The sequence below is a fragment of the Garra rufa genome, chromosome 21 (genome assembly GCF_049309525.1).
Source record: "Garra rufa chromosome 21, GarRuf1.0, whole genome shotgun sequence".
In the NCBI taxonomy this organism is placed as follows: Eukaryota; Metazoa; Chordata; class Actinopteri; order Cypriniformes; family Cyprinidae; genus Garra; species Garra rufa.
Window position 1 is genome coordinate 16,372,439 of NC_133381.1, and position 16,603 is coordinate 16,389,041.

General features: G+C 34.8%; 1 protein-coding gene across 1 annotated transcript; it reads left to right on the forward strand.

Annotated features, from left to right (window-relative positions):
- Window positions 1–5,796: 5,796 nt before the first annotated feature.
- On the forward strand, window positions 5,797–12,929 carry LOC141295447 (cyclin-dependent kinase 1). Its single transcript, XM_073826652.1, has 8 exons — window positions 5,797–5,919; window positions 6,497–6,543; window positions 6,734–6,890; window positions 7,905–8,028; window positions 8,769–8,939; window positions 9,028–9,191; window positions 12,343–12,484; window positions 12,569–12,929. The coding sequence occupies exons 2-8, from the start codon at window positions 6,507–6,509 to the stop codon at window positions 12,680–12,682; spliced, it is 909 nt and encodes a 302-aa protein (XP_073682753.1). The 5' UTR covers window positions 5,797–5,919; window positions 6,497–6,506; the 3' UTR covers window positions 12,683–12,929.
- The last annotated feature ends 3,674 nt before the right edge of the window (window positions 12,930–16,603 follow it).

Consider the following 16,603-nt stretch of genomic DNA (forward strand, 5'->3'; position numbering starts at 1 on the left):
ATAAATAAGCAGAACAACATATTCAGTAGTACATTAACCATGCAATTTATGCTGTTGTTTACATCCGAGTATATATGGCCATGCATCCAGGTAACTGACTAAATTGTGACTTAAGTGCAATTTAATTTTAGTCATTACACAGTCTTTTTTTCTTCATTTAAGCCTGTTAAAATATTCACCAAACTCAGCTGTGAGGTGAAAGCCACAGGATATCTTAAAATATTTTTTAGCTTTGGCATTAATAGGAAATAGCATTGGAGAGATTACACCTTACAGCATACCTCATGTTGTTTAACCCAGAGGCCATTTAATAAGACCGCTGCCATAATGAGGCTCGTTAGCACTACAGCGTGTTTACCTCAGGAACCTGCTGATAAATGCAAGCGCAAGAAACTCATATAATGTGCGTGTGGGGGTGGAGAAAGAGTGGGTGCTATAATATGCCCGTTAGCTGATCATTTCTGTGCAAATCTGTGTCCATATTTGAGCTGAAAGCCTGAAAGCCAATGAGGTCAAGCTTCCTCAAGGTCACCTTGAGAAATCCTTCATCCCCATTTGAAAGGAATCAAGACTCATCAACTGTCCTTTACAAAGTCACATCAACTGTCACCCAGGATCCTCAGCAGGGGAGACCAACAATCACAGGGAAAGAAAGAAGGCAGCGTGATTGAGAGAGAGAAAAGGAATAAATCATGAAAAGACAAGCGTATGATTGCTGAAGAAATGTTCAGGGAGGAAATCCCCATGGCAACGCCAGGAAACCACATGCTTTCACCATGGCAACAAAGCCAGGGTTGGAATGCTAATGTCAGAGAGTCTGTTGAGCGAAGGGAGAGAGAAAATGGATCATATTCAACAGAATATTATTATATCATACAAGCAAGCAGTATTATTTAAATATATGTATATATGAGCCATTCTACAGAATTGGTTCAAAGTCAGAGTTGGAAACGTTTATAACAACAAATTGTATAATATCCAAGGTATACATTTCTAGTAATTGTGTAGTTAATTCTCATATTGTATTTTCAGAAAGTTTTGGAATATTTGTCCTTTTCCCAAATTTGTCACTATATGGATAGTAATATATCATTTAATAAGAAGGCTCAGACCTATTAAGACTGTAAATATATTTTGTCTATTTTATTAAAATGTTTTTAGAGGTAAATTAATAACAATTGCAATTTTAACAATATTTCAAGTGTGATTTGTGAGATTTGTTGTATTTTTAATCACATTTTTCTTGTATCCTAAGATCCTATTGACCTTAAACTTAAGGGTATATTAGTTTGAATATACATGATTGGACCAAACACTATCATAATATCTTAGCTGATAATTCAGTATACTTTATTTTTGACAAAACTTCCCATGTTTCAACTTTGACTGCACATTTTTGGGAGTGACAGTAATGTTTTGGTAGCAACCACATCACATTTGCATACACTTACTAAAACACAAAAATACAAATAAAAATAAATTTGCATAACTGTACTAAAATTTTGTTTATTTTCCTCAAATATGAGGATTATGTGTTCCTTTTTGTCACTACCAAAACAATGATGACATGTTTAGGTCATGAATGTTACGGTAGTGACAATTTTATGGGATAACACCCAAAAAACAAAGATGTCACTAGTGAGACTGTTTAGGTGAAAATTTAGGTACTTTTGAACCTACCTTAAATATGCTAATCAGCACATGGTTAGCTAGCACAGTTCTGGCCAGTTGTACACATATTAAAACTAAATGTTATGGAATAACTTCCACACAGGGTTGCCAGGTTATCACAACAAAACCCACCCAATTGCTACTTAAAACTAACGCAAAAGTAGCCCAATCACGTTTTTAAGGTGGGTAAAATACATGTTTTTTTGGCAGGGTTCCCCTGGTAAAAAGCATTTCAGGGGATAAATATTACGTTATTGGGGTTGCTTTAACCCGCAGACATGAAAAACAACCCGCGGCAACAGTGGTAAAGTAGCCCAATTCCGCAGGAAAACAGCGGACTTGGCAACACTGCTTCCAAAAAAGTGTGCTTAATTATAGAAAATGGTGTTCTGTAGTGACATTCTTAAAAATTACACACAGATTTTTTCATACTTTTAAACACATCGAAATGATGGGCTCTATTTACTCACCATGTAGCTATGAGAGAGAGGGACACAGGAATATTTCCTGATGATAAATATAGGTGTGTAGTTAAAATCAATCTCAGCCAATGGACTAAAACACAGTTTCGGTAGTGACATGCAAAAACGGGACACAGTTTCAGAATTTACAAAGAAAATATAACAAATATTTTTTCACTTAAAATTTTTTTTTAAAACAACAATGGAATAAAATGCAAAAATTATTTTTGTATAAGTTTCATGAGTTTAAATTTAGAGGTTAGGGTTCGAGACAGCCACATCCCAATTGTAAGCAGCCAATAAATTATGATTTTATATATATTAAGCTTACTAATATTTGAAATACTATTGTGGGTTTCAATAGATAATAAAATGATCTTAGTAAACATCTAAGATTTGAATACTTAAATGCTTTTTAAGTCTGTTTTTGGTTGTGGGACAGCAGTTTGCACCAATTCTGTAGAGTGGCCCATGTAAACATACAAGTATGCTGTGTATATTGCCATTTTCAGTCAAAATGCATTGCATTTTGCAACACTGAATGTGTTTACATGCACAATTTTCTCCATTATGGTTCTTAAACTGACAATGCAATCATATAAACAGTTTAATGTAAATGCTTTGACATAATCAGGTCTTGTATCAGCCAATTTTTATTATCAGTGTTTTTCTCCATCTAAATGCACTCATTAATTGCAGTAGTAAATCACACATGAAGGTCGTGTGAAACATGGAATCTAGGTGAGGGAATCCTCTTTGGTCCTGCATTTGTCCTACATATGACACATACACACTCACACATACAGTCAGTCAGACACACAACAGCCCTCCCTTGCCCCAAAATCTCAGTGTCCTAAAAACTATTTGTAGCATTTGCCCACTCCTCTGTCTCTAGTTCAGTACCCCACTCTCAACCCCCTTCATCATGACCTCTTTCTCTTTCAGCACACCTTTCTCTCAAAAACACACTCATGTAAACATGTACACACACACACATCCCGTCTCTCTCTCACACAGTCACACAAGGTTCATCTTCCTCCCTGAAGACTCCTGCTGAGTGTATGGCTCAGAGGTAGGAGTCTCTCACAGCTGGACTGGAAAGACAGTGTGTGTGTCTCTCTCACAGACATCAGACTAGACTCTAGTGTATTAACAGACAAACAATATGTGTTACATGGCTCTCTGGAATAGAGTTAACTAAAACGACAACCATAAAAATAACACTTTTGTTACTTGAAATTAAATAAACATTAACTGAACTAACATAAATATGAAATAACTTTTCAATAAGGATTGTATATATAATAAAATATTTAAAATGAAAGCTTGTTTTTTTTCAGCTAATTGACAAGGAAACATTTTTAGTTTAACTTGATGTAATAAAACTACTAAAATTGAAATAAATTAATATCTAATAATAACTATATACATACACTACCAGTCTAAAGTTTTTAAACAGTAAGATTTTTTTATGGTTTTTTAATGAAGTCTCTTCTGCTCACCAAGCCTGCATTTATTTGATCCAAAGTACAGCAAAAACAGTACAATTTAGAAATATTTTTACTATTTAAAATAACTGTTATCTATTTGAATATGTTTTAACATGTAATTTATTCCTGTGATTTCAAAGATGAATTTTAAGCATCATTACTCCAGTCATATGAGCCTTCCGAAATCATTCTAATATTCTGATTTGCTGCTCAAAAAAACATTTATTATAATTATGTTGAAAACAGCTGAGTAGAATTTTTTTCAGGTTTCTTTGATGAATAGAAAGTTCAGACGGACGGCATTTATCTGAAATAGAAATATTTTGTAACATTTTCTAAATGAAAGTATTAATTTCTATCATTTCCTTCCCGAAAAAGAAAAATCATACTGACTCCAAGCTTTTGAATGGTATAGTGTATAATGTTGCAAAAGCTTTTTATTTCAGATAAACGCTGATCTTTGGATCTTTCATCAAAGAATCCTGAAAAAAAATGTACTAAACTGTTTTAAATATTGATAATAATAATAAATGTTTCTTGAGAAGCAAATCAGCATATTAGAATGATTTCTGAAGGATCATGTGCCACTGAAGACTGCAGTAATGATGCTGAAAATTTAGCTTTGATCACAGGAATAAATTACATTTTTAAATATATTCAAATAGAAAGCAGCTATTTTCAATAGTAAAAATATTTCAAAATTTTACTGTTTTTGCTGTACTTCGGATCAAATAAATGCAGGCTTGGTGAGTAGAAGAGACTTCTTTAAAAAAAACATTAAAAAATCTTACTGTCCAAAAACCTTTGACTGGTAGTCTATTTAAAAACAAAAACTATAATTACAACTACAATTAAAATGGAAAATCTAAAAATAAAAATAATTTCAAAATAATAATAGAAAACTACAACAATCACTAAAATGCACCTTTGACCATAAAATCCTACACAGTATTACTGTATGTTCGTCATATGACTCTTATAGTAAAAAAATTCAACTCAAATCAATATTTAATGGCCATTTATTATTTATTTGTTAAGCAGCCGTGTAATAAGAAGGATGCTGGTCATTATCATAAAATACATCTCAACAGGGTGATAAAAAACCCGGAACAACACCCATCATGAGTTTGACTCCTTCCATTGCACTTAAAGTAAGAAAAACGTTTATTCCTTTAGCCAATCGGAGCGCCTCAAATGTGCATCTTAATAATTTGCCACTAATCACTTCTTTAATTAAAGTGTCGACCTCTAAGGATTTGGGCTTGAATTGAGATTTTATCCCGGGGACTAGGCCTCCTTTATTTCTCTGTAATTAGACAGCCTAGTTATGCTTCATTGGCCTTTTGAGAGCTTGTTTTTAAAGAGTTCTTTTGAGGAGTTGAATAAAAAACAAACTTTATAACAGTTTTAGTTTGCACTTTGTGACCGAACATCAACAATTTCTGTGCAGACTGCAGACAAAGCTAAAGAGACACATGTACATTTGAATAACATGTTAATTTGATTACTTTTTGTACACCACACTTTTGTCTCTCTCATAATGTCTGGAGGATGACCAGTAAAATGAAAATAATGATGTCACCACCCTGAATACAAAACAGCGCCCTCATTGGTGGACGTCTGAATTACATTTACTGAATACAGCAGACCGACAGCGACACCACGTGGTGAAACAGAGTATTGTGTGTATGTATATCCATGTGTCCAGACTCCAGTAAAGTCAGACCCTGACGGACCACACACGAAGCAAATATATGTGTGGTAGCTATATATAGAGAAAAAAATAGAATACTGTATTTGTCGTATTTTGGAAAGTATGTGGGATTTAAACACTTACAGGTCAGTAGCACTGAACATCATGAACCGGAAAGCTTTTTCAGTTGGTCTTTTAAAACAACCTATAGAGTGAATCGATTTTTTTTTTCTGAACACACTACCAATGATTCTGTAGCAACGAACAATTGTCAGAATCAATGGGAAAATATGGAAAAATGACTTCCCTACCTGCACAATATTAAATGAACAAACCGCGCAGGCGCACTCACACTCTGACGAGACGCTACGCTCCCGCTCCTAACCGCCCTACCATCTGATTGGTTAGTTTGAAGTCCTCCGAGAACTCCGATTGGCTGCTTTTGAATTACGTCTACGCGGCCAGTTTGAATCAAGGAACTCGCAGTTCAGCGAGATACACAACATCCACACGCTCTTTCTGTTCTCGATAAACTTCATCAAGATATCGGAGGAAAATAGAAGAGTTGGGTTATTCTTCCAGATTCGATATAGTTACAGAGAAGGTGAGTTTGAATATATTATTAGAACGATGGACTGTTATCAGTTTTGATTCTGATCGTTGAACGTTTTGAATTTGCTCAGGGCAGGCCCCATTGGGAAAAACTCCAGAGTCATTTAACTTTAACATCCACTTTATACTGTAATCTTAAATTCAGGATAATCGTTTGATTGGTGTTATTTGCAAATATAGGTCCTGAGTAAAAGCAGATCACTGTCTTTATCGGTTTTCCCTTTTATTTGAACGCGTTTGTGTTGCATCTTGATTTAAAATGGTCACATTGTGTTATTTGCAAAATATGAAAATGTGACTTTTTATAAGTACAAAATTCTCAATCATCAAAAATTTCACAGTATTTATAATGAATGTTTCTCAAGACTAACAATTGTGAAGGTCAAAAATGTGTAGTGTTTTAGACCTCATGTAACGTTATCTTGCATTAGATTGTATATTTAAAACAATATAAACCTGTGCAAGTGTTGTTTGACAAGTCTAGATTTTTAAGGCACATTATTTTTGTGGTATAAGTGTGTTAAGCTGTCATAAATGTACTTTTTTCAATCCTTTGTTTTTCCTCATAGTTTTGGGAAAATGGATGACTATCTGAAGATAGAGAAAATTGGTGAAGGTATGTTGAATCTTTCTTTGTGTTTCTTCAGTATTTAAGATATGTAGAGCATTTGTATTTGCTGAATAGAGTTAGTCACCTGGGCTTTCCCTCAATGTGTTTGTCTCAGTTTGTTTCAAGGCAGAATATGAAAGTCCTTGGTACTTTCTTTTGTCTAATGGAAATCCATATATGTTTGTCTTCTCCATAGGTACATATGGTGTGGTATATAAGGGCAGGAATAAAACCACTGGACAGGTGGTTGCTATGAAGAAGATCCGCCTGGAGAGTGAGGAGGAGGGGGTTCCCAGCACTGCTGTCAGAGAGATCTCCCTCCTCAAGGAGCTCCAGCACCCTAACGTTGTACGGTAAGAAACCAAAAGTTTTCATGAATCTGCATAAAACAGTACCTAAACCTGTAAGTTTTGCTTTTTAAAATTCTATGTTGCAAAAGATTGTTGATAAATATGAATATATAGTGAAATTTCATCATGTTTTCTGCTGAGTTCAACTTTGTGCTTTATAAATCAAGTTGTCCTTAACAATAAAGTGACACCTTTATATACACTACTGTTAAGAAGTCTCGTCTGCTCACCAGGCCTGGATTTATTTGATCCAAAGTACAGCAAAAATGGTACATTTTGAAATGTTTTTACTATTAAAAGTAACTGTTTTCTATTTGAATCTATTTTCAAATGTAATTTATTCCTGTGATCAAAGCTAAATTTTCAGCATCATCGCTCCAGTCTTCAGCGTCACATGATCCTTCAGAAGTCAGAAGGATGCTTTAAATTGATCAAAAGTGATGATAAAGACATTTATAATGTTACAGAAGATTTCTATTTCAGAAGATTGTGTATTTTTGAACTTTGTATTCATCAGAGAATCCTGGAATAAATTGTACTTGGCTGTTTTCAACATCATAATAATAATAAATGTTTTTTAGCAGCAAATCAGATTATTAGAATAATTTCTGAATAATCATGTGACTGGATTTAGGATGCTTAAAATTTAGCTTTGAAATCACAGGAATAAATTACATTTCAAAATATTTTCCAATAGAAAAGTTATTTAACAAAAAAATAAAATACATATATCTTTCGAAATGTTACTGTTTTTGCTGTACTTTGGATTAATTAAATGCAGGCTTGGTGAGCAGGAAATACTTACTGGTGCTGCATTTATTCACTCAAATGTAGTAAAAACAGTCGAGTTGTGAAATGTTATTACAACTTAAAATAACTCTTTTCTATTTTACTCTATTTTTAAATGTAAATGTAACAAACAGCTTCTTTGGAATATAATTGTTTCCAGTTTCATTACTGTTTTATGTATGGACTCAGCTTTTTTTTTCCCCCTCTGTTCCCTTTTTTTTTTTACAGCCTGCTTGATGTATTGATGCAGGAGTCAAAGTTATACCTGGTGTTTGAATTTCTGTCCATGGATCTGAAGAAGTACTTGGACTCCATCCCTTCAGGCCAATTCATGGATCCCATGCTGGTCAAGGTGCGTTAAATAGTGTATACTGTTAAACCATACAACTTTAGCTTAGCTTATTTAATTAATAAATGGTCTTTATTGAGCAAGAGTGCATTAAATTGACCAAAAATGGCAGTAACGACATTTATGATGATATAAAAGTTTTGTTTCAAATGTATATATTTTTTACTTTTCACCAAAATAAAATCAGCAGTTTCAAGCAACAAATCAACATGCGCTGGACCACAAAATCAGACATAAGGGTATTTTTTGAAAGCTAAATAAATAATCTTTCAATTCATGTGTGATTTGATAGGATAAGACTGTATTTGTCCGAGATACAACTGTTTGAAAATCTGCAATCTGTTCTATATATTTACGGCATGTCTTCATGAAACATGATCTGTAATATCCTAATGATTGTTGGCATAAAATAAAAATCTGTAGTTTTGACCCATACAGTGTATTGTTGGCTATTGCTGTGCTACTTAAGACTGGTTTTGTGGTCCAGGGTCACATGTTAGAAAGATTTCCAAAGCCTCATATGACACTAAAGACAGAAATCACTAATAATATTTCACAATATTGCTGTTTTATTGACTCTCTACTGTTAGTGTACATTCAATACTATTGACTACTTCATGTTTTCATGCTCAAATATATACATTTTACTACTTTCCCCAATGTTTTGTATCGATTAATGACTGTAGTATAGAATCTGTCCCTGGAAGTAACTGTAGCTGTGTGTGTCTGTGTCCTCTCTGTAGAGTTACCTGTATCAGATCCTTGAGGGGATTCTGTTCTGCCACTGTCGCAGAGTTCTGCATCGTGACTTAAAACCCCAGAACCTACTGATTGATAATAAAGGTGTGATTAAGCTGGCAGACTTTGGGCTGGCACGTGCCTTTGGAGTCCCGGTCAGAGTGTACACGCATGAGGTACATTAACAGCAATTTCTCCTCCTTTCTCAAAGCATTCTTTATTCAATCAAGCTGATGTGTTTATTTTTACTGTGTAATTGCACAGGTGGTCACTCTGTGGTACAGAGCTCCAGAAGTCTTGCTTGGGGCCTCACGTTATTCCACGCCCGTAGATGTCTGGAGCATTGGAACCATCTTTGCCGAACTTGCTACGAAGAAACCACTCTTCCATGGAGACTCAGAAATAGACCAGCTCTTCAGAATCTTCAGGTATACAGACTCTTGGAACAACTTTGATATTACATCCTCAGACTTTTGACAGAATAATATACAGTGGTGGCCAAAATGACTAGAATTTTCACCAACTTAAAATGGTTTTAAGTCAGTTATTTCTGTCTTTTGCTGTAGTGTGTCAGTAGTAGGGCTGGGTATCGTTCGAAAATGTTCGATACCGATACCGATACCGATACCCTGAATTCGATACCGGTTCCGAACGATACTTTTTTCGATACTTTTATTTTAAGAAATGTATTTTAACAAGGTTACTTTTTCAGGATGTTTGTGACACTTTCACATCAGGCTTATCTCTAAGACCAATAAACAAAGGAACAAAAGCACAAAATGAACAAAGTGTAGTTAAGACAATATATCAGTGAATGTTTTTTTAATAAAGTTCAAACAGTTTTAACTCAATCAGATTTAAGTATTTGTGAGGCTCACTGCTGCTTAAAGGTTTAGTTCACCCCAAAATTTAAATTCTGTCATTAATTATCTACAAATGAAGATATTTTGGATTTCTGAATCTCCCATAGATAAATCTTTGAATAAAGTTATTTTTGTTTACTTTGCACACAGAAGTATTCTCGCAGCTTCATATAATTATGATTGAACCACTTATATCACATTGACTTATTTTGACTATGTTTTTGGTTCCTTTCTGTGCATTGAAAATGCATATCCAGTAAATATAGGAGGATCAGAAAGATCTTGGATTAAATCCAAATGATCTTCATTTGTGTTCTGAAGATAAACAAAGGTCTTATGGGTTTGGAACAACATTAGGGTGAGTTTATAATGACAGAATTTTCATTTTTTTGGTGAACTAACCTTTTAAGATCACCTGAAATCACTCTTCAGAAAAATTAGCATGTAAGACAGATATTGATTCTTCATGGTCAATTTTGATTGCCGATGTTTTACAAGCAAATGGGCTGATTCTGAAAGCCTTTTTAATATATTTAGTTTACACCTTAAGCAAGGGACAAGAATGAATGATAATATGAGTACATGAACAAGATGTTTATTTTCTCTATTATAGGTACAGCCATTTAAATTAGAGGCAACCACTGCATTTAGATTAAAATCTAAATAAATGACAAAATATATTATAAATAACAAAAAATAAACGACACAGTTCTTTCTTAGTCGTATAGACAATAAATGCAACCATAATCAAAATAGGCTACTCTTTCAAAATTCAAAGTGCAAACAGAGACCGAATCTTCAAGCATGATACAGAGCTATTAATAGACAACTAATTTGTCAGCCCACATACTAATAACAGCCTCAATATTTTATGAAGCCTAATTTGCGCGCATTGGGGAGTCGTTCTCTAAACTTGGGGTATTAAAATTGCTTTAAATGCGTGTGCGCTTCTTACTTTTGGTTTCGTTTCAACGATCCCGCGAAACTCGGCGGTGATGAACGTGCATTCTACAATACAAGAGATTACTTTAACAAAACCTTTTGAAAGTCAGAGGACACAAACGGGATTTTGAAAAGCGTGTCCTCAGTGAAAATTATGCCCCTGCGTGAGTGCAACTCTGCCGCTGAGTTATCGTTTTATGTGAATGTATGTCGCGTTGTACCTATACTGAGACTATATTGAGACTGAGGCGCCAGAATTGTATCCGACAGAATGTGTCTGGTGTTTTCTCATATTTGACGTGTTGCCAGTCTTGGACGCGATAACCTTTTTACAAATATTGCATCACATGCTGTTGCCGTCAATATTGGCATAATGTAGCAATACTTTTGATCGCTTATACATCGTTTGCGTTAAATTTATGCTATGCTTTAAAGTACAGTGTACATTACAGCCTCACATTTGACAAGCTCTGGGCGAGTGGGCGTAACCGCCGTAAACTATTGATTTTCAAGGCAGTCTCGCCACAGCTAATCACCAGCATTTGATCCGGGCACGTTAAAGATACCGCACGTTTTCTAGCTCACTGACGTTGACAAGATTATATCCTTGGGTATCGAAATTTGGTACCGAACGAAAATGATTTTTTCGATACTCGATAGTATCGAGACAATTCGGTCGGTGCTTAAAAAGTATCGAACTCGATACCCAGCCCTAGTCAGTAGGGAATATCAGTTTACATTTCCAAACATTCATTTTGCCATTAATTGTAATAATCCGGTCAGATTTTTGTTTGCACAAGAAGTCTGACAACAGCCAGTGCTCCACACAGAGATCTGATCTCATCATCATCCAGTCTGTCTGGAATGACATAAAGAAACAGAACAAACTTACACAGACTAAATCCAGAAGAACTGGCAATTTTGACTGCTTTCTCATTGTACAGCATTTTTATACAAGTGCCTAAAACTTTAATAGTACTGTAGCTTTGCAGGTAAGTTTCTTGACGCTTCTTGGAGATTTTGCCACAGTTCTTCTGGATTTAGTCTGTCTCAGTTTGTTCTGTTTCTTCATGTCATTCCACACTAACTTAAAACCACCTTATCTGGTAAAAAAAATACTAGTGTTCTAATAATTGTGGCCACCACTGTAGGTGTGAAAGGGCTGGGTTAATGCTAACAGCGAATTTACAATTTATGTCTCATCAGTTTTTAGCATTTCATTGTGATGCCTATAGTTGCATCTTTTCATTTGATACCAAAAGGTTGGTTTTCCACCCAAGATAGTGTTTACATTTTTATTTAGAAGTTAGTGATGCACAATATATTGGTTCATGTCATGTTTTGCTTCTTTTTAATGTCTTGGTATTACTAGATATTAAATATTTATGCTTGCTCTTTCCCTATATTTTACTTTTTAGATTATAATCTGCCATCTATTGCTAAAAGTGTCATTTAAGAAGTCTCAAATGTTAATTTTGAAATCTATCAATGTGTCATTATTTCTGTGATGGCAAAACTGACATTTCTTTTTGTCACATGACCCTTCAGAAATAACTCTAAGGTGCTAATAGGCTGATTTGAAATAGAACTCTTTTGTAAAATTATAAATATAGTCACTTTTGATCAATTTAATGGGTCCTTGCTGAATAAAAGTGTTTTAAAAATCCTCAGCATGGGTTAGAATTTTACGTGTACTGCTACAATATTGTGGAAGATGCTATAACCATCTACTTGCATACAAATGACACACTTTCTGTTGTTCATTTCTATTTAGGACTCTAGGAACCCCTAACAATGAGGTCTGGCCAGATGTTGAGTCGCTGCCAGATTATAAGAATACCTTCCCAAAGTGGAAATCTGGGAATCTGGCCAGCACTGTGAAAAACCTGGACAAGAATGGCATCGACCTGCTCGCGGTAAAAGGGCGTCCTAACATACTGATGTCCTATTTATCTGTTTAAGATTTTACACCTCATATTTAATTATCATCTCTTGTTTAGAAAATGCTGATTTATGACCCTCCTAAGCGGATCTCAGCACGGCAAGCAATGACACATCCGTATTTTGATGACTTGGACAAGAGCACTCTTCCAGCCAGTAACCTCAAGATATAGACTTCAACCCTAAAGCTATGTAAGCTTAGTCTCTCGACATGCAATAATTAACCTATTGTTAATTTGTTTATTGGGTGGTTTTTCTACTTTTCTATATCTGTTTTGTCTGTTTTTTGTATGTCTTTTTCCTATCCTTTTTTATGTTACATAAAACACCCGTTTGTAAATAAAACGTATATTTTTTTTTGTGGACCTGAAGTGGCATATTACAAAAATAAACTGTTCATAATAAAGAGCACTTTGTAGGTTCCCATCATGGACTGATGTCTTCTGTTTTCATGTTCATGTACTCACCAATGGATCCTCTGTGGTGAATGGGTGCCGCCATAATGGGAAAACGTCACAATCAAAGTAATCATCACAACTCAAGTCCATCAATTAACATCTAGTGAAGTGAACTGCTGTTTGTAAAACAAATATTGTTTAACTGTCATTTCTGGACAAAATACTAGTCCATTATTCATAATAATGCATCTTCCAGTCAATAAATACGCTCCCCATTTTCCTTTCACATAAGAATTCAATGATGTTTATTTAGAACAATTTCTGTTTCTGCTTGAAAGAGTGCTTGATCTGTGCATATTTGTCTAATTCAGACAAGACTTTTTCACTTATGAAAGCAATTTTATGGATAGAAGATTTATATTTTAGCCAGAAGCAATGGTTTATAAGACGTTAACTTATGGACTGAAGTCTGATGGCACCCATTCACTCCAGAGGATTCAGTGCTGAGCAAGTGATGAAAGTAATCTTTACAAATTTTCCCCAAATTCTTGGTTGGATGGCCTGAGTAAATTTTCGTTTTGGGGTAAAAACTTTTTAATGTGTAAATTTAACCCATAACCCTGGTGCTAATAGCACCATGTTGTACTTTTACAGCTACAGGAACATAAAATAACCAATACGTGAAACATTTGTGGACAATATTTCGATTTTACATACAATTGAAGTAAAAAGTTTACGTACACCTTGCAGAATCTGCAAAATGTTGATTATTTTACCAATATCACAGGGATCCTACAAAACACGTTTTTTATTTAGTACTGACCTAAATAAAACATTTCACAAAAAAATGTTTACATATAGTCCACAAGACAAAATAATAATTGAATTTATAAAAATGACCCAGTTCAAAAGTTTACATAAACTTGATTGTTAATACTGTGTTGTTATCTGTGTTAATGATCCACAGCTGTTTTTTGTTTAGTGATTGATTTGTTCGTAAGTCCCTTTTTTGTCCTGAACAGTTAAACTGCCCGCTGTTCTTCAGAAAAATCCTTCAGGTCCCACAAATTCTTTTGTGGATTTCCCTGCTGAAAAAAATAAAATAAAACAGCTAAAACCAGCCTTAGATGGTTGGCTGGTTTTAGAAGGGTTTTGGTTACTTCCTTAGCTGGTCAGGCTGGTCTTAGCTGGGAGACCAGCTGGAGCAACCAGCCTGATCAGCCTAGCCAGCTGAAACCAGCTAAGACCAACCAATCAGCCTAGGCTGGTTTTATCTGTTTTTTTTTGTTTGTTTGGTTTTTTTTTTCAGCAGGGATTGAACCGTTTCCAACAATGACTGTATGATTTGAGATCCATCTTTTCACACTGTGGGACTCATATGCAACTATTACAGAAGGTTCAAACGCTCACTGATGCTTCAGAAAGAAACACAATGCATTAGGACCTGGAGGGTGAAAACTTTTTGAATTTGAAGATCAGGGTAAATTTCACTTATTTTGTCTTCTGGGAAACATGTAAGTCTCTTCTATAACTTCTGAAGGGCAGTACTTAATTAAAAAAATATGATATCTAGACCAAATAAGAAAAATGTACACATCTTCATTCTATTCAAAAGTTTTCACCCTCTTATTTTAATAAAATAATTACCATTTTGCAGATTCTGCAAGGCGACGGCGTATGTAAACTTTTGACTTCAACAGTGTTTACTTTTGTCCATAAAAAGAACAGACAGTATGTGTTTGCAGAATTATTGTGGATGTGGAAAAAAAAAATCCAAACTTTGTTACGTAAAAGATGATTATACAATCTTGCGTAATTGTTTGTAACTTTTTTTTTTTTAACTTTTCCACTTTGGTTTTGTGAGACTTAACTTTTGAGAACATCTTGACCTGATGTAATTAGCTCGGTGTTTGATGTCTGACACCGTTTGATCACCAGTAATGAACTAACATTCTCCAATGCAGTGAAAGAAAGCGTTGGACAACAAACACTCGACCCATTCATTCTTGCTTTCCGTGTTTTCCAGTAAGTTTCCCAGTAAGTTTCCCATAGCGTTTGCCAGGAAATATATAAAAGAAATGTCATCCAAGGCATTTGGTACTATTGCCTCATAATTTCTTCTCCTGCTCCTTGTCTACTCTGTAAACAGTTAAATACTACTTCTCTGCAGATCACACCATGTTTCATGTAATATTAATGATGTTTTTTTCTGAAATAGATAGTTTCTTTGAACAGTGAACGAATGATCGAGTGTGTGTAAACTTCCTTTATACTCACTCCAAAGATATCTCTCCAAATGTGATTGCACAGCAAGCTCTAAATGACTGTGTGTACATAACCTATCCCCTTTTTGGATAACACTGGGAATAAAAAGAATCACTATTTTAACTTACTATAAACTTTTTCTTTAGTACATGACTGTACCATGTTTGGTAAAAAAGCCTATTCATCGTAAGTTATACTATGTGTATTTTCTGTATATTCATAGTCATTTAAGTCAGTCTTACTAGCATTTTTTACTTTCTGAGAGCTTTGCAATATAATGACCTCACAAAGGGTGCTATAGACAGAGAATAGTCTCTCACGCACACTCTCATGAATATTCATAAGGTTGAGAGCACACAGCAGCCCACCCTGTACTGTAGACTGTCTTTTCGGTTTACAGCACAAGGAAACCCTTGTGCATTTCAACATTAGCCTGTTGTCACTTTTTGAATGAATTTGCTACTCTCGGTAAAGGAAAAGTTCACCCAAAAATGAAATCTTCCCCCAGGCCATCCAACATGTCGATGAGTTTGTTTCTTCATTAGAACAGATTTGGAGAAATGACTATTACATCACTTGCTCACCAATAGATCCTCTAGTTTGCAGTAAATGGGTGCCGTCAAAATTAAGATCTTAACCTGCTGCTGAAAGCATCACAATCTGTGACTCCAGTATATTACTTAACCATAGGTTTGTCTTTGCAAACTCACAGCTTTTCACTTCACAGGATGTTAAGACGACTTCAAACAGTTGCTTCTGGCAAGAAATAGTTTCCTCTTATCCATAATGTTGCTTTCTCTGTCGTCTCATCTGAATCAGGAGAGAAATATGCACAAATCAAGTACTGTTTACAAGCGAAAATGGTCCAAAACAGTTCTAAACAAATATGTTTGTGGATTTTAATGTGTGAGGACAACAGGGAATTGATTTTTTCACTGGAGGAAGCATTTATTATGGTTTATAGACTGGTATTTTGGCCAGACTCGACGGTTTACAGTTATAACGCCTTAATGATAGATTTGTTTCTTACAAACACGCAGCTTTTCACTTCACAAGATATTAATTGATCGGCTTGAGTTGTGTGGATTACTTGTGGATTATTGTGATGCTGTTTTGACTCTCATTCTGACGGCACCCATTCACTGCAGAGGATCCATTGGTGAGCAAGTGACGTAATGCTAAATTTCTCCAAATCTGTTGATGTAAATTTTCATCAGATTTTCAGTTTTAAGTGAACTATTCCTTTAATGCAGGGTACTCCCAGAAATGTATTGTTTATCAAAAAAACTGTTTAAACCATTTCAGAACATTGAAAAGCATCAAAAGGCTACACAGTATTTTCAAATATGTTTTCATTTTGTTACCTTTACCATCCAGTGCTAAAAATGTATCAATTATCTTACATAAATTTCATCAAAATGAGTTTGGGGA

Excerpts from the sequence above, each read along its gene's own strand:
- LOC141295447 (XM_073826652.1), top strand. The coding sequence starts at position 6,507 with ATGGATGACTATCTGAAGATAGAGAAAATTGGTGAAG. Across the intron at positions 6,891-7,904 it reads CAGCACCCTAACGTTGTACG|CCTGCTTGATGTATTGATGC; the intron begins GTAAGAAACCAA and ends TTTTTTTTACAG. Across the intron at positions 8,940-9,027 it reads TCAGAGTGTACACGCATGAG|GTGGTCACTCTGTGGTACAG; the intron begins GTACATTAACAG and ends GTAATTGCACAG.